The sequence below is a fragment of the Taudactylus pleione genome, unplaced genomic scaffold (genome assembly GCF_031769625.1).
Source record: "Taudactylus pleione unplaced genomic scaffold, aTauple2 ptg000089l, whole genome shotgun sequence".
Lineage (NCBI taxonomy): Eukaryota > Metazoa > Chordata > Amphibia > Anura > Myobatrachidae > Taudactylus > Taudactylus pleione.
In genome coordinates this window covers 1212971-1235067 of record NW_028284491.1, presented here as the reverse complement: position 1 = coordinate 1235067, position 22097 = coordinate 1212971, and the positions used below count along the sequence as shown (strand labels likewise).

The following is a 22097-nucleotide window of genomic DNA, read 5'->3' as shown; positions in this document are numbered from 1 at the left end:
TTCAAAGACTTTAGGACTGTGGATGGGGAAGTTCGTCATACTTTTCGTGAGGCCTGCCTAAGGAGAGGTTTGTTGGAGGATGATGTGTAAACAAACATTCTTAAAATCCCGGGCAACGCCGGGTACTCCAGCTAGTTTTCATATAAAATGGGACCTCTTCTACAAGTATCATTATATTATTATTTAATGCATGTATGAAGCAAATAATGAAAAGAAAAGGAATCAGTACACCATAGGTATAGGCGGGAAGCAGTCGGGAAGCCGATGGACGAAATCCCGACTGCCGGCTTCCCGACTGTCTAATCCCGGCAAGGTACAATTGTCAGGCGTAGAAAATCCTGGGGGGAGGTTCGGGTTAGGCACCCCCCCCGGGAGATTTAGGGTTAAGCTGCGAGGAAGTGGGGGGGTTAGGGTTAGGACATGAGGGGGAGGGTTAGGCACCCCTAAAGGAGGGTTTGGGTTAGGGGGTAAAAATAGGTTAGTTAATACTTACCTTACTAGCTTCGGGATCTTCACCCCTGCCGGGCTTCCGCTATCAGGATTAGAAACGCCGGCCGCATCATACTGATTCCGTATAGACAACCTTTCACTTGTGGTGGAAATTATCTGTAGATTCCCTTGACTAGAATTATACTCATAACTATTGCTCTTGGTGCAGGATACCCTCTCACTGTATGTAACCTATGAAGCAAATAATGCAATGTACCCAACGATCCATGATCCAAATCTTTGGACTTCTATATTGATCATGTTGGATTAAGGAAGTTAATAAATGGTGATATTTTGGAAAAATGTCAAATCTCTGCATAAACATAAATTGTATTTCTGTAAAACTGTTTATTTTATAAACCACACAAACTCAAATGTAACATTTTTTAGAAAAACTTACAACATCTCATCGCCACTTTATAGCTTGGTAAGTAAATACAAAACCCCGAAAATGAATGACAAATTATACTGCATGCATTCACATGTTAATAAATATTTGGAATTTGGATAAATATAATGACCAACCCCTGGAATAGACAATTGTGAAATGCATTTCTATTTATATATTGCTGTCACGCCTAATGATCTGGTGAAGTACAATCAAGTCATACAACCATGTAAAAATTCAATAAAATGTGCTGACTCCATCCCCAAGTGTTCCTTAATGTGCCTTACAGTGGATTTACTAATTAGTGACCTGCCTCTCTGCCTGGCTCTATATAGAGTCACTAGTACCCAGGGATCTGACAGAGTGGTACAGACATCACCAATAGTGACTGCAGTCACCGGCTACCCCTTTCCATGTTGTCTCATGACTTAGATGTATTCATCCACACATCTCAAAGTGCTTGACATAAGGAGATTCACAGAGGGGCAGACATCTGGAGAGACAGCGCAACACAACACAAACTGTGAGTAGCTCTGCAGCTGGCTGAGATGATTACATCTGTTGCAAAACCAATGCGACAGATTTGCCATTACTAGTTAAAATATGTACACATTTTCAGCATGAATTATATCTATGTCTATATGGTAGGAGTCACTAAACTATATATATATATATATATATATATATATATATATATATATACACACACACAGTAACTAGTTGAATTAACTGATTCTAACTGTAATCTTCTACTGAATATCCAGCACTATATAGATAAATGTTAATCAATGCAGTGATATTTTTGAGAGCACGATTACGACATTGCAATTGTGCTGTCGTTTGTATAGCTAGTAATGAGCCTAGAATGAACGTTCACTTCTTCAGTCCCGGAACATCCCTCATCCCCGCACATGCGGAACCTGACGAAATCGTCAGGTTGACCAGCATGTACGGGCGATGTCGAATGTAAGAAGCGACCAGTGGGCACGCGCATTGCTGGTCGCTTCCGACCAAAACATGCACAATGCATGTGTGATTTGCAAGCGATTGCACGATAACGATGTCATTATCGTGCAATCACTTGGCTAAATCGCTAAGTGGATACCCCCCATTACACTTAGCAAATTAGCTAGTTTCTGTTACTTCTGTAAATTGCTCTTACTTTAGCAAAAGACAACTAGTTGTATTTGTAACTTTTTTCTACAGTGTAAATAGTGATCTTAAAATAAGTGACTGCAATGAAATTCACATGCACACAAAAAAAATTGCTTTCAACATTTGACCCTCTAAAAATGCTGTTTTTATTTATTTATTTTTTTAAGAAAAAAAAAAGCTAAATTTCTTATTGTAGACAAACATGAACACATTAAGGATATAATTTTTTTAAAATAGGTTAATATTTCCCTTAAAGAAGTCTGTGGATCAGACGAAACGCATTGGGAGCCTGCCCCATATGAACTTGCTTAAGAAATTACCAATAAGATAAGGACTTGGCACATTGGCCACTTTATATATATATATATATATATATATATATATATTCTTCTTATCTATTTAGTTGCTTTACCTTGCACTAGTCATGCTCAAAATTAAATAGCTTTTTAAACTGCATTGATCATTGTGCTTATGATTTTATATTGTATATCCTTCATTTATTATTTGTTTTTATTTTTCTAAAAATCTAAATTTATTCATCTAATGTTGTAATCTAAATAAATTTTGTATCATTTTATATAAATGACACCTGTTTCCCTGGTATATACCTAGTAATAAATCATTATATATTTATTATAATAGACCATATGAGAGTTATTGTTTGCAATTGGTTTTAGTATCTATACACTAGTTCACCTTATATATGTCTTTTTGCACAGATGCACTGACACTTCATATATATTATTCAATTGTTGAAATTTTAGTCTAATTATTTATTTATCACTTAATAGGATACCAGTCTTAATATTACCACATAATAGGGTTATGTGAAAATATTCACATCTTTGGTTTGACCACTAACTAGACAGATACTAATTAATATTTAAACACTGAAGTCGCTGCACATCAAGTTTATTGTCAAAAATAATATTTTGTTTTGTTTTTAATTATTCATAAAACACACACACACACATATATATATATTTATATATACTCTATGTATGTATATGTATATATAGTGCTGAACGAGCAGCACTCCCAGTGTAAAAAGTTCTCAATCAAAAGGGTCCCAGACCTCTAAGTAACTTACTTAGAGGTCTGGGACCCTTTGATTGAGAACTTTTTACACTGGGAGTGTCGCTCGTTCAGCACCATATATTTGGATATCCTAAGTGGGAAGGCACCCAGGTTTGTGCTACATTTAAGTTACAGTGCCAAGCATTGTTCATATATATTTATATATATATATATTTATATTAAAAAGATAGAAGATAATTGAACAATCTCAACTTCTTCCAAGGAAATAGGTTTATTTATTAGAGAGATGCAAAAATATAGTATCCAGTCAAGCAGCTGCTCTCATTTACCTTGCAATACTTAAATCACAGCTAACTTCTGATTGGTTTTTCTCTTTAAATCTATACCTCTGTGACTAGCTCCAGAGTACTCATATTATGTATGTGTGTATAGGTATACATGTGCACACTATACACCATAATCATATGTAATATGTACTTTTGTACCTATTTTATTTTCAGGCTTGAAGATTGGCTCTGCCCTCATTCTCCATGCCTTCGGTGTGTGTGCTCTTGGGGCTTCTGTGTTCATGTTTCCTCAGCCAGGGTTCAAGCCACATGCCTGAGAGACTCAGAGAATTGAACACAGAGTTTGCGGTCAGGCTGTACCAGACATTAGCGGAGATAGAGAACAGGACTAACCTGGTAGTCTCTCCAAGCAGTGTAGCCAGCTCTCTGGGGCTGTTGCAATTCGGAGCTCGAGGACATACCTTCGCTCAGATACAGAATGTGCTGGGATACAATGTTTATGGTAATGTCAATTTTAAACAATACTAATAGTAAATAAATACATTTAAAAAAAAGGTAAAAACTGCCATGCATGACTTGTGCCATTTGTAGTGTAATAAATCACTCTATATTGATAAAGGTATATTCATCAAGAAATACTACAGTATCATTGCAATAAACGGGAGCCCATGGTACTGCAATAAACTAGTCTCATTACACTGGCATGGTGTTGGAATATGAAAGGGAAACTATTATAAAAATAATATTATATTGGGAACTGCATCTTCTCTGGGTCTCAGAACGATGGCACTCTGACTCTTGGGGTCCCAGCTAAAATAAACTTTGAAGTCACAGATAAATCTATAGCAAATAAGTACTGCGGCCTATACATCTAGCCGCTATCACGGCAATTCCCCATTCTGGCAGGGTAGGGGAATTGGGGATATTTAACATGTTGAAATATCTCAATTCCCTGATCCCAACCCAAAAATGGTCAGAATCAGTGAATCAGGGATTTTTTTACATATTGAATTTCCCCGATCTGCCAACGGATTGCCAAATATCGATGACCGCCAATCCATGGATTAGATCGTGGATCAGCGGATCGGTGCCGTAGATGTATGCAGTGGCGTCACTAGGGGATGCGAGGAGTGCAGGCTGCACAGGGTGACACCATTCGAGAAGGGGAGACCAAGACAGCAGAGCTGCCCTGCTATTTTGGTGTCACCCCCTCGGATGGTGTCATCGAGCAGAGCCGCATCTGTGCACATCATCCACACTGTGCTAGGGGAAGCTGGGGGCATCCCAGTAGCTCCCGAAGCGCTGGGCAAGCCACCCAATGTGATAAGGATGGACCCGAAATGGTAAATCAAGGGGCATGGCCTCGCAGACATAAGGACACACCCCCTTCCACGCACGCTAGGGTTAGGGGAGATGTACTAAGCTGTGGAGAGATAAAGTACCAACCAATCAGCTCCTAACTGCCATGTTACAGGCTGTTTTTGAAAAATGACAGGAGTTGATTGGTTGGTACTTTATCTCTCTCATTGGCTTAGTACATCTACCCCTGTGTGATATCAGTACCACTATACAGGATCAATGATGACACATTTCTCTGGTGGGGAGAGTTACATGAGGGGTGCCCATCAATCATCTAAGCTACAGGCAGCACTATCAGCTATGGTAATACAGCTACTGAGGGTTTTATAGCACTGTAAAAATGAGCGTGGAAGCCACAAGGGCTAACGCAGATTAGCTACAGTGGCAGCTTCACATGGCCGTATATATTTCATATGTTCTAAAAAATGGTTTCTACACAAAACTGTTCTGTCCCTAAAGCTATATCTAATCACACGTATAAATATATACATAATTTTTATAATAGTGTAAATGTAAGGATTCCTCATCCCAGACATACCGATTCCATTTGTACAATAAATGCTATAAGAACAGATCATCATGTCAGTCTGGACTATTAGTATCCCATACATTACATCACACAGATGGGTGGAACCCCCTTTTTTTTTTTTTTTTTTTTTTTTATAACATACAGCCATGGTCAAAAGTTTTGAGAATGACACAAGGATTGGTTTTCTTTTCACAAAGTTTGCTGCTTCAGTGTTTTTAGACCTTTTTGTCAGATGTTACTATGGTATACTGAAGAAAAATTACAAGCATTTCATAAGTGTCAAAGGCTATTATTGACAATTACATTAAGTTTATGCAAAGAGTCAATATTTGCAGTGTTGACCTTTCTTTTTCAAGACCTCTGCAATTTGCCCTGGCATGCTGTCATTTAAATTCTGGGCCACATACTGACTGATGGCCGCCCATTTTTGCCTAATCAATGCTTGGAGTTTGTCAGAATTTGTGGGTTTTTGTTTGTTCACCCGCTTCTTGAGGATTGACTACAAATTTTCAATGGGATTAAGGTCTGGGGAGTTTCCTAGCCGTGGACTTAAAATTTCAGTGTTGCTTCTCAGCCAAGGGAGTGGGATCACTCACAATTTTGCCTTGAATAAAGAATGGTACCAAAACATCCTCCAAGAGCAACTTCTCCCAACCATCCAAGAACAGTTTGGTGATGAACAATTCCTTTTCCAGCATGATGGAGCACCTTGCCATAAGGCAAAAGTGATAACTAAGTGGCTCAGGGAACAAAACATCGAAATTTTGGGTCCATGGCCAGGAAACTCCCCAGACCTTAATCCCATTGAGAACTTGTGGTTAACCCTCAAGAGATGGGTGGACAAACAAAAACCCACAAATTCTGACAAACTCCAAGCATTGATTAGCAAGAACGGGCGGCCATCAGTTAGTATGTGGCCCAGAAGTTGATTGACAGCATGCCAGGGCGAATTGCAGAGGTCTTGAAAAAGAAGGGTCAACACTGCAAATATTGACTCTTTGCATAAACTTAATGTAATGCTCAATAAAAGCCTTTGACACTTGTGAAATGCTTGTTATTTTACTTCAGTATACCATAATAACATCTGACAAAAAGGTCTAAAAACACTGGAGCAGCAAACTTTGTGAAACGCAATACTTGAGTCATTCTCAAAACTTTTGGCCATGGCTATACAGACATAGTATTCTGGTCCCAACTGTATGTGCTTCTAGAATTACTGCCACCTCCCATGGTTGAGTATTCTGGGATATACAGCATCTGGTGTTTCTAGACCTCAGAATCTTGATGTATGCAGAAAACCAGATCTAGCAATGATGCGTCCTATACACTGCGTGTACTGAAACTGCCACTCACAATGGCATTACCCTTTAGTGCCAGCTATTGTTTGGGCCACTCATGATTTCTCCACAGTTAGAAGGGCCATATCCTGTCATACCAGGTCCTTATTCCTCGTGAAATGTGGGCACACCAGAATAGACTGGAGGCATAGCTCATTTTGGCTGGACATTATGTAAAAGATAGCAGGGTGTAGCTTTTATACAGAACATACATCATGCCTAGGGGTTCCTCAGGTTTCTATAAAATGATCTAAAACTAGATGGAAAAAGGAAAGCATGCACATATATCATTATTCAAGTCCTAAAATATGTCATAATACTGCACAGCACCACTGTCATGAAGTAATATAATATATACCTCTGTCTTCTCACTTGATAGAATCCCAGTGTTCACTACTAGGTGTATATTTACTAAAGTGCGAGTATTCAGATGTGGAGCTGTTGCCTATAGCAACCAATCAGATTCTAGCTATTATCTTCTAGACCAGTGATTTTCACCCTTTACCTACTCACGGCACACCAAACACAATTTTAAAATTGCCAAGGCACACCACCAGTCCTCCACTGGAAAAAGGAAACACACACATTGGCCGCCACAGAGAAAGTAACACACACATCGTCCCCGTGGGAAGAAAACACAAACATAGGTACCCACAGTAAAAAAAAACCCACACACATAGGCCCGCACAGGAAAAAAAATAAAACACATTGTCCCTCCCCAGGAAAAAAAATCAAAGACATTGCCCCACAGAAAACAAAAAATAAAAATCAATTATTGCCCCAGTCAACAACAAAAGACTTAGCTGACCTAATGGTAACAGAGAAAGGAGCTCCTAATCATCCCTGTCCCTTAGCCATGGGTGGCACCGGCAGCAGCAGGGGTGTATCTATAATGGGTGCAGGGTGTGCGGTGCACCCATATTATATAAAACTTACCTCTCCGAGGTCCCGCACCGGGTGTCAGCGCTGTACAAAAAATGGAAAAATGACTGCCGCTGCCATTTTCCTGGCGTTTTACGCATGTGCAGTAGACTCCGGGCACACTCTAGTACCCAGAGTCTACTAATGCTCCGGTGGCCAGCCAGCTGCGTCAGTTGGCCACCGGGAAGGGAGGAGGGGGCCCCCTCCTCTCTAAAAATGCCCCTGGGCAGAAGTCAGTGGTTTGTAGCCTCAGTCACACCCAATCAGAGTGCAGAGATAGGGCAGGGAATGCGGACAGGACTGCCCGGGCCGTAACCTATGAGACACAGCGGCGTGACATCATAGGTCACAGCCCGGGCAGGGTCTCTGAGATACCTGGAAGAGCCCAGCGCTACCTGGGCTTGAAGTTAAACTGACAGCAGTGGCACGCTTTAGGACCTGTCATGGCACAGCAGTTGAAAACCGCTGTTCTAGACGGTACTAGATAAATAACTAGAATCTGATTGGTTGCTATGGTCAACATCTCCACATCTAATAAACCCCACTTTAGTAATTATACCCCCTAGGCTATATTTAGTAACAATTTCTCTGTTTAGGTGAAATCTAGAAGACAACCTACTATGGCAACGGATGAGTATAATGAATGATGTAGCCTTTATCCAATCATTTAAATCAAATCCATATTGAGTGAGATTTCTGTTTAGCCCAGGCAGTGCTAGTCACTGACCGAGCAGCATATCTGCTTTCTTTCCCTTCTTAAGCCTTTAATAATTTACAATAACAACTTTACTTCCAAAAGTTCATGCAGTGTGAGTAAGGAAAATTATTTTAAAAGCCTATATTTGATTTTAATGAAATACTTAAAGGATTTTCATTTAAATAAGTCAAGATTGCTGGATTAGGAACACACCGTAAGCTACACGGTGACCGCACTTTGGGATTGATTTGGTTGGTTTAAGGGGAGCGATGTAGGAGGCAGATTGTAAAGATAGTTTAGAATTTATAGTAACTATCATTACTTACTTGTATTGATCATGTGTTTTCTATTTATTATCAGATGAAACTGTGCAAAGCTTTATGAAAGCCGTGCACAGGGAATTTACCAACTCCAGCCAAGAGACCACCATCCACTTAACGTGCGCCTTATTCATCCAGACAGGGACACCCCTTTCAGCCCAGTTTACTGACTATGCTGCACTATGGGCTAACAGCAGCCTTCAGCTGGCAAACTTCACTGAGTACAACAGGACAGCTACTCAGATAAACCAGTGGGTAACAAAGAACACAGGAGGTGAGGGATTGTCCACATGTGTAGGATCCTCCTTCACATGTGGAACTGAGTAATAACTTTTCTATTCAATATTTGTGTGTGTGTTCCTTCCTGTTATTTCCCTCATTTCCATGTATCACATAGTCCTCTCTTGATAGACCCTCTGCTCTAATCTACTCAATTTACCATCCATGACGTTCCCTTTAAGTAATGCAGTGCTGAACAAGTACACGTCACTATAGCAAATGAAGAAAAGCCGTATACTCTTGGCGATTGTATGCAGCTTTCATTATTTATTGTTATTCTCTCAGCTTAACTAAATATTTATGGAAGAACCTCAATACTCCCTCTTGTCCTCTCCCATTAGACAACATGCGGCACTGTGGGACTACAAATTCCAGCCTGTCCTGAGAGAGATTTAGTACGCCTTAACAGTAAATCTGTGGCAGGGCATTCTGGGATGTGTGGCTGCACAGGAGCTGGAGTGCCGCACATTGCCCACCAGTATCCGGTCAGAATGTCGACATAGATGTAAGGTCGACAAGAAACATGTCAACATTCACAGCTGTTGACATGGTTAAAATGTTGATATGTTCATAACGTTGACATTTAGTGTTAGGCTAAAATATGCACAAAAAAAGGTGTGTGTCAGCATGTTGATGTCTACATGTTAAATTACGTCAACATTAACATTTATTAATGTTAATATTTTGCTTGCCAACACCTGCTCTAGGGGATAGTAATTTTCTGATTTGAATAACATTCATTTACCTGTCTCAGATCATCGCCTTATAACCTGTGAGCTCTCTTCCCTTACTTACAGCCATGGCCAAAAGTTTTGAGAATGACACAAGCAGGGGCGTAGCTAAAAGGAGTGCAGGGTGGGGGCCCCGCACTGCACACCCTGCACCCATATTATGTAAAACTTACCTCTACAAGGTCCCGTGTCGGGTCTCCCAGCACTGCTCAAACTCCAGAAAATGGCCACCGCAGCCATTTTTCCGGCGTTTTGCGCATGCGCTGTGAGGAAATTGCCAGGAAAATGGCACCGCGGCTTTTCCCCAAGGAGCTGCACATGCGCAATAGACTCCAGGCACACTCTAGTGCCCAGAGTCTATTGATTATACGGTGGCCAGCCAGCCGCATCAGTCGGTGGCCAGCCAGCTGCGTCAGTCGGCTGCCGAAGAGGAAGGGGCCTGTGACGGGGGATGTACAAGGGCCCCCTCCTCTCTAAAGACACCCCTGGACACAAGTATTGGTTTTCACAAAGTTTGCTGCTTCAATGTTTTTGGACCTTTTTGTCAGATGTGACTATGCTATATTTCATAAGTGTCAAAGGCTTTTATTGATAATTACATTATGCAAAGAGTCAATATTTGCAGTGTTGACCCTTCTTTTTCAAGACCTCTGCAATTCGCCCTGGCATACTGTCAATCAACTTCTGGGCCACATACTGGCTGACGGCCGCCCATTCTTGCCTAATCAATGCATGGAGTATGTCTGCATTTGTGGGTTTTTGTTTGTCCACTTGCCTCTTGAGGATTGACCACAAGTTCCCAATGGGATTAAGGTCAGGGGAGTTTCCTGGCCATTGCCCCAAAATGTTTATGTTTTGTTCCCAAGCCAGTTAGTTATCACTTTTGCCTTATGGTGGAAAAGGCATTGCTCTTCGCCAAACTGTTCTTGGATGGTTGGGAGAAGTTGCTCTTGGAGGATGTTTTGGTACCATTCTGTATTCATGGCTGTGTTCTTAGGCAAAATTGTGACTGACCACACTCCCTTGGCTGAGAAGTAACCCCACACATGAATGGTCTCAGGATGCTTTACATTCTCAAAACTTTTGGCCACGGCTGTAAATCTTCCTGTTATCAAACCGTACCATGCTTCCTCATACCCACAGAAACCTTCACTCTCTTTATTTTCACAAACTATCCACCTCTCCACGACGTCCAATGTCTACGTTCTCTTCTCCTAATATTGCTATACCACAATTTAATGAAACCGTAGAAATAGCCCTTCACACTCCACGTGAACTTCAGTGTGGGAGACACCTGAGTAACAGCAACTTCTAACACTTTCTTGGAACGGTGAATGTCATTGGTGTAAATCTCAAACTTCCTCACATATACTGCTGTCTACCCTTCCTATGCTCTGGCTACTGCCAAACAAACATACTTCCAATCTCTCATCGCTGCTCAGGCTTCTAACCCCTCCCACACCTGCCCATGGTCTTGCTTCCTCATTTACAAGCAAGATCGCGAAGATCCAACATGAAAGGGTATCCTTCTCTTTTCCACATATACACTGTCGTGTGTGTGTTCCTTTTTCCAGCACGCACATACATGATATGGAAGCTTACATACAATGCAGACAGCCATTATGAGAACGCAGCCTATGCACGCAGGTGTAGGCTAGCACAGACTCAGAATACAAACATAAACAGAGTTTAACAATATGAACTATTTCAGATTTTAACTAGCAAAATGAAAGTCATCTCACATGTCTGATTGTTTTGTATACAGGTGGGACACAGACTCTTGCGCCTTGTGGACTTTTCAGACCAGGTTTCACACAGATCGCACTTGTGAGCACAATGTATTTCAAAAGCAGATGGAAAACCAAATTCACATTTACCGGCACTCAGACCTTGCCTTTCATTAGCATGGATGGATCAGTGGTTAAGGTTCCCATGATGCACCAAACTGCGGATGTAAACTACGGTTAGGAATGTTTAATAGTCTAACAACATCTTAATAAGTTATTGTAAGACAAGGAAATAAATATTAAATTATAATATTCAAACTGTTAATTCCATTGTTGTAACGTTAAGTGTTGTATTGTAACTATAGGGCAGCGCGCATAAATACAAATGCTTGTTTATACATAGATCAGGGATACGCTGTTGCCAAAAATAATTAAGATGTACCATACCCCCATGCACTAACTTTTTGTAATTAGTCAACTAAACAAATCTTGTATCTGTTTGTTTTTAAGTTAGTTTAACTAAATGCTGTAATAACCACTATATACACAAGACTTTTCTTGCAGGCCAGTTCGAAACCACTTCCCTTGAGAAGTTTACAGTAATTGAGCTTCCATATCTGGGGAACTCAGTCAGTATGTTTGTGGTACGAACCACAGACAGGAACTCACCATTGTCTTCCATTGAATCAAACCTATCATCAAAGATCATTGCACTGTGGACCAGCTCTATGAAGAGGATCAAAATGGATGTCTTCTTGCCCAGGTAATAATTTAAAGATCAGGCATGTTTTGATAATTTTAGTTCTAGAATGCAGTAATCTGAGGTCTTTTCATAATCAATCTTTTATAGGTGGTAAAGGTTGCGATTTTAGAAAAAAGTAATTAACAAGAAGTTTTTAATCAACTTTATTGTAATGTCATGACAGATCACATTTACTTGCAGGTTCAAATTACAAAGCCACAGTGATCTGAGGATGGTATTACCAGTTCTCAGATTGTCAGATCTATTTGATCCAATGAAGGCAGATTTTAAAGGGATATCAGGTAATCTTTTAATTCATATCATAGGTATAATTAAATGTAGAATATCACGGTGTTAAAAGCATCAGGGGGGGTTTGATAACACTGATATTACATAATTATACACATATATAAACTTCTATCAGTGATAACAAATGACCATATGTGTCTATACCATCTTCCAGAGCACAGCAACTTGTACATCTCACAAGCCATTCATAAGGCAGAGATTGAAGTGTCAGAAGGAGGCACAAGAGCCTCTGGAGTCACAGGTATGTAAACCATAACGTGAACAGTGGCAGCGCCATTCACACCATTTGACTATTTACTTGTAATAAACATTACATGGGTAAGCGGGACACACAACAATAAGAGACTGTGTACCACATAACACCATATGCTCTTGTGTGCATGTTGCACCAGCCAGTCCTTCTCACTGTTCTACTACCTCCTCCTTCACAACAGCCAAAATTTGCACCTCTCTCAAATTAGGTATTAATCAAAATACTGGCTCACTTGTTCATTATCCTCAGCTTTGACTACTGCAACCTACTCCTCCTCCACAGCTTTCCCTTCTCCCTCCTCTTCAAACCATGGAGAGTTGCAGTGGAGGGACTGATCTTACTGACCCACCACCACTCATCTTCAGCACCTCTCTGTAAATCTCTTCACTGACTCTCCATTCCCCCCACAACTTGCTTCAAGCTTATAACCCTCACCCACGCTTCACTTTAATATATTCACTAGATACACCTCAGCTTGACCTGTCCACTCCTGCCTTCAAGACTTCTTCCTACACATGGAACTTCCTGCCCCACTTGACTAGACACTCCCACAACCTACAATCTTTCAAATGAACCCAACTTTTCACTCTTGCTAACCCTACTCCATTTATAGAATTCTTTGCCCTGACTGACCACTCTCCCGCAATTTACAATCATTCAAATGCATCCTCAAAACACAACTTTTCTCTCTTACTTACCCTTCTCTCCACTTATGTAACTCCCTGCTCTGCTTTACCAGAACCTCCACCATCTTACAATACACTCCCTCAAAAGCAAACTTTTCATCTGGATTGTCCTGCTGTGTCCCATTGCTCCAATCATCTAAACCTGCCCCTTCTAGATTAGGCTGCAATTTTTTGTATTCAAGTGTAATTTGTGCTCTATTCAATTATACGTACTGAATCTGTACTTGTTTTGTGCCATTTGTTATTGTACCTATGCAACACATAAAATAGCAAGAATTGTGCTATAATAATTTATTTGTACTCCTGTATTTGCAAGTTGACGGTATGGTTTTGTTGAATGTATGGTGCAATATAATAAATAGATTCTGGGTTTATAGCTTTAATTTCTTGATCAACATATCAGTACCTCCTACAGGTTTCACCTGGTCTAAATTTTTTTATTTTTAATCTACAGCTATGGTGTTGAAGAAAAGATCCCGCATGCCTGTGTTTAAAGCAGACAGACCATTTCTATTTTTCTTACGACAAGCCAGCACAGGTACAGTACCAACATAATAAAATTGAATCTAAGGGGAATAAATGCAAACTTGTGAACTGTATAAAGTGGTGGCAACTGGGTAGAGTAAACAAGGGAAGAGGGTGGTTCAGGAATTGGTAAATATGTCTAAAGATACAAGCGCTTAGGGAACAGAATATTTGGAGGCAAAGTGAAAGTCTTATTATACAAGGAAGGGAATTCCACAGAGCGGATGAAGCCCTGTAATAGGCAATGGAAACAGCGTAGATAAGAGGCACAAATATTGAGCAGAGTGGTCAAATTGAGAGATATTTTGACAGCCACTTGCTAGAGGGCATTTGCTCAGGTCAGATTAAGATGCAGGATTACCAGATTAGTACAGGAGAATGTATACATTGTAGAGAGAAGTTGCTGGAAAGAGCTTTAAAGTTGTTACATTAATGGAGTTGAGATTTATGCAGGTATACAGAAGTTTGGTATAGAATGGAACAGGTTAAGGTGGTGGAATACAGTTTGAGGGATAAAGAAACAGTTTATAAAAAAAAAAAACCAAGATCAAGGTAGTGGTCATTCACAATGAGTAGAAGAGCAGGCCCACAGAGAGGTCTAGATAGGAGTCATTGAGACGTTTAGAGGGAGGGGGGGGGATGTGTGGGGGATCATGTCAGAGGATAAGAAAGGAGGAAGAAAAGGCATGAAATGTTCAAGGAATTGTTTGTCGTCCAGGAGGACAATAGTCCAAAGCAACATGCAAATAAAGAGCTGTGGTAAAAACTTACCTTTGTTATCTCTCTTTCTACAAAGTCCTTAGGGTCCACAGTGATACCTTGGGGTATAGTGATGGCAGAGGCATCCGGGCACCACGCAGTTAATTTTTTTCTTCCCCTCTATACCCCGCCTCCCAGCCAGAGGCTCCTCAGTTTAGTAGTAAGCCAAAGGCCGGGAGGAGGAGAAAAAGACACAAAAGTCTGGAACGCTCAAGAATCACATTCTCACATAGGAGACAGAAACCGTTGACCAGAGCAACACCCAACTGAAGTACAGGGGCGTCAGGACGGGCGCCCTGTGGACCCTAAGGACTTCGTAGAAAAAGATAACAAAAGGTAAGTTTTTACCATATCTCTTTTCTACTTCAGGGTCCTTAGGGATCGACAGGGATACCTTGGGGATGTCCCAAAGCAGTCCCCCTAAGGGTAGGTACGCTCCTGTGCAGAGAGAACCCGCCGCCCAAAGGAAGCATCCTGAGAGGCAAAGGTATCAAATGAATAATACCTCACAAAGCTTCAGGCAAAAGAACACGTGACCGCCTTTCAAAGCTGCACAGCCGAGGCACCACGCAGAGCTGCCCACGAAGGGCCCACAGACCGAGTAGAATGAGCAGAAACAGAAGGCTGAATTGAAAGGCCTTCCCTAGTGTAGGCCTCAGAACTAGTCAGACGAAGCCCTCTAGCCAAAGTCTGCTTGTTGGCTGGCCAACCCCTCCTATCAAAACCATAGAGGACAAACAGGGAGTCTGACTTCCCAAAGGGACCGGCGCAGTCCACATAAATCCTGAGGGCTCGTACCACATCCAAAGAGGCCTCACCTGCTGAGAGGTCCAGTAAATTAAAAGCGGGCACAACAACTTGACCCCAACTTCAGAGGAAACCCAGGGTGAGTTATAATCACCGCCCTGTCCTGGTGGCAAATAACACATGTGGAGCGACAAGAAAAAGCCCCCAAAACTGGTGCTCTTCTGGCTGAAACCATAGCCAGACAGTGGCTCAAGGGGGGCCCTGGAGGGCCCTAAGCACAACAGCCAGATCCCAAGGCCCCAAAGAGGGGACAAAGGGAGGCTGAATACGACACCTTGCAAAAAGGTGCGGACATCAGGAAGAGAAGCAATCCGTCTCTGAAACTACACTGACAGGGCCGAGACCTGAACAGTGAGCGAGGCCAGGCGGAGACCAAGATCCAGGCCCGCCTGAAGGAAAGCCAGAACTCTGGATTTCCTAAACGCCTGAGGGCCGTACCTCTTAGGACGACACCACGGAAAGCAGGAGTGTCACACTCTGTGGGAAATCCTGGCAGAGGCTGGTTTACGTGCTCTGAGCATGGTGTTAACCGAGCTTGAAAAACCCCAGGAGGGATGTCTCAAGAGCCACGCCGACAAAGACAGACGTCCCAGATCCGGGTAAAGGCAAGGACCCTGGGACAACAGGTCCTGGTGTTGAAGCAGCAGCCACGGAGTGTCGATGGAGAGACTCTGAAGGTCTGAGTACCAGAGACGTCTGGGCCACGCTGGAGCCACCAACAGGATCTTGCCTCCTACCTGCTTGAACTTTTGAAGTATTTGTGGTAGAAGGGACACCTGAAGAAAGAGGCACGCAAACTGGAAGGTCCACTGGACCAACAGAGCGTCTACCAGGAGAACGCCCGCATCTCTTGTTCTGGACCCATACACTGGCAGTTTGCGATTGTGTCAGAAGGCCCCACCTTTCCACTAGGAGTATAAACACCTGTTGGTGAAGAGACCATTCCTCGGGATGCACGTCATGACGGCTGAGGAAGTCCGCTTCCCAATTGAGGACTCCGGGAATGAACACTGCCGATATGGCTGGAAGATGGCCTTCCGCCTATGTCAGAATGCGGGACACTTCTGTGACTTCAAGTCCCTCCTTGACGGTTGACATAAGCTACTGTCGTGGCGTTGTCTGACATACTTCAGGAAACCTGTGCAAGTACAGAGTCCAGCTTGAAATGAGTATGGACCTGTCACCGCGCACCAACCTTGAAGGCTGGCATCCGTTGTCAAAGGTAAGTCCGGTATCCAAAAAGGGTGCCCTGTGGCGAGATGCCCCTTCTGTAGCCACCAAGTCAGAGACAACCGGATCTCCGGAGAGAGCACTATCGACTGTGCTTTTTATCCGCAGAGGTAATCCAGCCCACTTACAGAGGATCAACACTTGCAGAGGTCGCGATTGTAAACTGGATATACTTCACCATGCCGAAGGTCGATACCATGGATCCCAGTAATTGCATTGCTGAGTGAATGAACACCCTGCGACCCTGGAAACGTGTACTCACGTCTGCCAAACGGAGATCTTGACTGGCGTCAGAAAGATCCTTTGCTGTTGTGAATCCAAGAGGGCTCCTAGATAGAGCATTCTTCCATTGAACAGCCAAAAGGGTAAAGCCCGAAACTGGAAATGTTGTTGCTGTATAGCAAATCTGAGAAACCGTTGGTGTGAAGAAGCAATCGGGATATGCAGGTATCTATCCTGGATATCCAGGGATATCATTAGATCCCCCGGTTCCATCGCCAGTATAATGGAGCTACGGTTTCCATCCTGAATCGAGGTACCCTGAGGAATTTGTTCAGGAACTTGAGATTGAGGATAGGTTGATAAGATCCACCTGGTTTGCGCACCAGAAGGAGATTTTAATAATATCCCTGTCTCCTTTGCGACACTTTGACAGGTACCATGACTCCAGCTTGTAGCAAGGAATGTACTGCTTTCTGGATCTGCAAGTCTTTGTGCAAAAGACTACCTCTTCTACCCATGCGTCTGCGGTGGTTTGACACCAGCGCCGGATGTACTGAAGAAGTCTGCCTCCCCCACAGGGAGGAGCGCCCCGACAAGGACTCGTAGTCATCGGGCTCGGCAGCCGGACACCTGTTCTCCAAGCATTGGGCTTGCCAGTCCTTTCTGGGGGCCGATGGCCTAGGAAATGACTGACTTTTTAACCTTACCTTGGGCCCTAAAGGACAGTTCGTGACCCGGCAGGAATGGACGCAGAAAGCAGGCATGCCGACTTAGACAAAATTGTGGACAGGTTGGCAGCAGCTAAGTACGGACCGAACAGGACTTTACCATGATATGGCAAACCCTCAAAACCCCTTGTTTGAGTCAGCTATCCAAGAGCGGAACCACAAAGTACGGTGAGCCGCAATTGTGGCCGCCGACCCCATTGAGGTTAGGAGACTTCCTAAGCAGCCTCATTATTATATGCGGCTGAATCACAGAGTTTGCTCACCAGTCAGTTGGTCGCTATTAGTTTCTGAAGCCAGGGATTCCTCCAGGGAGTATGCCCAGGACTCCATAGCTGTGGCTACCAAGCAGATAGCTATAGCCGACCTGGCCACCGCACCCAACAGGAAATAAATGGACTTCAGGCAATTTTCTACCTTCCTATCCTCTTGACCAAGTGCGTCACATGCAAATCCACCACAGGTGGAGAGTCCCATTTGGTGAAATACTCCCCTACAAACGGATACGCGTGAGCCAGGCGTCTTTGCGGCTGGAAACGCTTTCCGGGAGTTTCCCATGCTACCTCCAAATAATCCACTAGTTGATCAGATAAAGGAAAAATGGCATCAGTAGTTCTCACCTCCTTAAACAATCAATGCTTGGAATTAGGAGCCGGAGGATCATCCTCCTCAATGGCCAGGGCCGAGCGTACCGCTCGTATCAGGCCTGGTATGTGTAATGTTTCATCTGTTGGCCGAAATGCGTTGGGAGTAGCAGTCTCTTACCACATGAACGCTGACTCCTCTTTTGCTCAGATAAGCTGTTACCCTCCTTTTATCAATTGATCACTATCCAGTCTTTTTATTCATATTTTTATGTATTTGGTCCTTATGTATTAGTAATTCTATCTTAATTTTTTTATCTATTGTGTATTTGTGTTTTTACCTATTCCTAGAATAAATTACATATTTTATTTCACTGTTGCACCTTTTACATATCTCTACGCTTAAAATGTTTTATTAATTTATTCACATATGCATTAGCACTTTTATAGCTTACTGGTTGCCTGTCAAAAAAATAAATAAATAAATAAATAAATTATATATATATATATATATACACACACACACACACATATACACATATATATTTCTACATACATATCTATTTTAGACTTAGGCTGCACCTCTCGGGGGAAAGCTCAGAGTCAAACTCTGGCAACACCCCATCGTCAGACTTTAAGTCCTCATCATCCGCATAAATGGTAAAAAACCCCATTTCTAGACCACTGGCAGCCCATCAGTTTGCCTACCTAGGGCGTGGTCACTGCACTTCCCCAGGCGGTGATGGACTGGGATGACAGTCATGGCCACTTAGCCGATGTTAGGAAACCCGGAAGGGGAAACAAAGAAGGCATGGCCAAGCGTCCCGCGAGGGCCTGCAATGCCTGAGGAAAGCATGCCCAAGGCGGCTCTGCGAGGTAACTGAGCCCGTTAGAGGGACCTGGTGAAGAATAGCATTTCTCACAGAAACCCTCATGCAGCACATCTCTCTCCAACAATGCAGCACATTTCACACATGACAGTAGGATGGGAGCAGACATTCGTACATTCTCCTCACTGCTGGACATAGTGAAGGATATAGTATGCAATTTTGTGACCCACCTCACAGTGTTGGAGGTTACTATACACCCGGACAGCACACACACACACACTTCAGGGGCTAGTTGCTGAGGTGTCCTTTTATAGCAAAAAGGGGACAGTGTATAGATATATGCTGACAGAAGAAAGACAGGTAGACAGCAGCGCTTGCAGGGTCACATACAATGTAGGAGAAAAACCCTTGCACACTGGCACTATACCATTATACAGACTAATGTCTGTAGAGGCTAGTGCTACATACGCTGACCCACAGGGGGAGAGGTATGCAGGGGGACCCGGGCCTCGCACCGCTCATGGTGTTCAGTGACTTGTGCCATAAAATGGCTGCCAGAGACCTCAGAGGGGGCGTACCCGGAGGAGGAAAGCTACCTCAGTCTGGCCAGACCGCAGTGGAAAGGCGCGCTGTGCAGAGAGCAGCAGCCGCCTGACTGCTGTAGCAGGGTAGGCTCTCTCCCCTGGCCGGCTATTAACCCCCGGGATGCCGCTGCAGACCTCCAAAGTGCAGCGGCAGATTACCCTGGTGGTCTAGTGGTAGCGCAGGATATGGGAGGCCTGGCTCCACGCGCCAACCTCCCAGGGTGTCCCCCAACCCTGGGAATAGGACTGCTGCCCAGCAGTCACTGAGCGCAGTTTACCTCGTCCCCGTGCCGTCCAGCCGCAGTCCTTGGGTGCGCGCGGGGTCTACCTAGCAAAGACCCCGCCAAGATCCCCGGATCAGTACCGGTGTTGCGGACTGTCCGCGCTGACCACTCAGAAGATACTGCATTGAAAACTTCTGGGGCTGTTCTAAACAGTTCCCACTGCGAGAGGTGACCAGACTCCGGCCGGGCACCACACTAAACTGAGGAGCCTCTGGCTGGGAGGTGCGGTATAGAGGGGAAGCCAGGTGCCCGGATGCCTCTGCAATCACTATACCCCAAGGTATCCTTGTGGATCCCTAAGGACCCCAAAGTAGAAAGAAGGTTTTGAACATTTGGATAGTATACATTTAAAAAGATGGAACCATAAGTGAAGAAACAGTTGGAACTATAACACCACTTTCTTGCCTGTTTCCCAGCCTGAAGGTATGGGTGGAGGCCACCATTTGAAAGGGCTGTAGGTGAGACAGTGTCTGATCATTAGAGACTTTTTTCTATTACCAGAAGCTTGAGGTTGTTTGAGTGGAAGAGTACATGGATGGAGTTTAGATGGTTAAAAGAATAAGTGCGTGCAACAGGTCACATTTTAAGGTTTTTGAAAATGATGGGAGACAGGTTTGATGTTTAAGGTTTGCTAAATTTCTGTAGTGTCATGTATCAGAATTATATAGATAGAGGAATATGCTAATAAAGCAGAAAAATGAAGAAAAGAAGAATGCATGAGCTTTTAATATATGGTGGCAGTTTGAGATAATTACAGTTGAGAAGTTAAGATAGGAAACAAGTCAATGAATGTTAATTAGCAGAGTGGAGTATGGAGGGGGCAGTATGGAACGTGAAGCAGAGGGTGTGAGGATGCTGTAATGTAAATAGTGCCATGAAAAGAGTGAGGAAGTGTTGGTAAACATGGTGAGTTTAGAGAATATGTCATATCTTTCTCCAACCAACGAATGGCACTTCAATTTTGTATTGCTGGCCCAGGTGCCCAACAATAGAGGAATAATCTAATCCTCTTAATCGTTAGATTGTGCATATAAAGAGCTTAGAAAGGCAGAGGTGAATGGTGTAAGGCAGTTAAGTTTAGGTCCCAAGGAGCTATAGGAGGAATGTATGGGAGTTCTACATGTAGCACTGTAGTAAAGTTTGTACTTCTGGTACAATGTAATAGCATCTTCTGATCCTTTGGAACACTATCACTTCAGAGGGAAAAAAACAAAAAAACACAAATTGTCGCTTTAAAATACCTCTGCAATACAGAAAAAAAATAAATCAATCATCTGTGTCAAACATGAAAGGTGCACACATGCAACGATTTTTTTAACGATTTAACTATAACAACGTCATTATCGTTCACAAAAATCAGTTTCTGAGTTCTAACGATGAACGATTATCGTTCATACGCGTTCCCGTTTGTAGTTCATTCTGACTGACCAACTGAAAGATTTTCATTAAGGGAAGTTACAAAAATAGTTTGTAGTTCAAAAAATCGTTCATTACACTTTAAAAAACAATCTGACAGATAATCTGACAATCGTTCATAAAATGATTGGTAACAAAATCATGTGTATGCAGCTTCAGGGGTTAATTGACTACAGGGTTTTTACAAAGCAGTGAGGAATGAACAAAGTAATAAGTGGTACAGTATCACTAATTTGTTGGAAGAGTGTGCACTATGGACGTGACCCCGAGTGTCTCCCTACAAAAGAGACTGTACACCATCGGTAGAGGCCCCACTATATTGCCTCTGCTATACATATATATTATACATCTCACTGCCACCACTGTATATAGGTGCAGGCTGCATTAACTCCATACATTTCTGGCAGCACCTGGAGATACCGCATCCTGTACCCTGCTGCATACTGTTTAACCCTATGATATTATTCCTCACCTGATTTCTACCAGTTAGTAGACCAATCCATCGCTAAATTATCTGCTGTGAAGACTAACCCCTATCACACACCGCTGACACCTATTAACATTATAGTATCTGACAATTAAATTAAATAGAAAAATAAGCATGCTCACGTTTTAGATTTGATACAAGTGTTTTTTTGTTTGTTTGTTTAACTGATCACTCTTAAAAGGTAACTTTTCTTTCCGAATCCAAACCACCATTCCCCTCCCTGAGGATTAATGGTACTCCTGGCTTTTTCTGTTTACAGACTCTGTGTTGTTTATTGGAAGAGTCACCAACCCCATGCCATGAACACACGGCACAAGATGGCTAATGTTTTATATTTATTGTTCATGGAGTCACACTTTTGAAACCTTGATGTTTTATAGATACTTGTGAATAAAGC

At 42.8% G+C, this 22097-nt stretch overlaps 1 protein-coding gene across 1 annotated transcript; it reads left to right on the top strand.

Annotated features, from left to right (window-relative positions):
- The first annotated feature begins 1252 nt into the window (after positions 1-1252).
- Positions 1253-22063, top strand: SERPINE3 (serpin family E member 3). Its single transcript, XM_088469235.1, has 9 exons — positions 1253-1400; positions 3571-3859; positions 8561-8794; positions 11296-11493; positions 11822-12020; positions 12201-12301; positions 12463-12549; positions 13702-13785; positions 21960-22063. The coding sequence occupies exons 2-9, from the start codon at positions 3601-3603 to the stop codon at positions 22001-22003; spliced, it is 1206 nt and encodes a 401-aa protein (XP_088325361.1). The 5' UTR covers positions 1253-1400; positions 3571-3600; the 3' UTR covers positions 22004-22063.
- Positions 22064-22097: the final 34 nt, after the last annotated feature.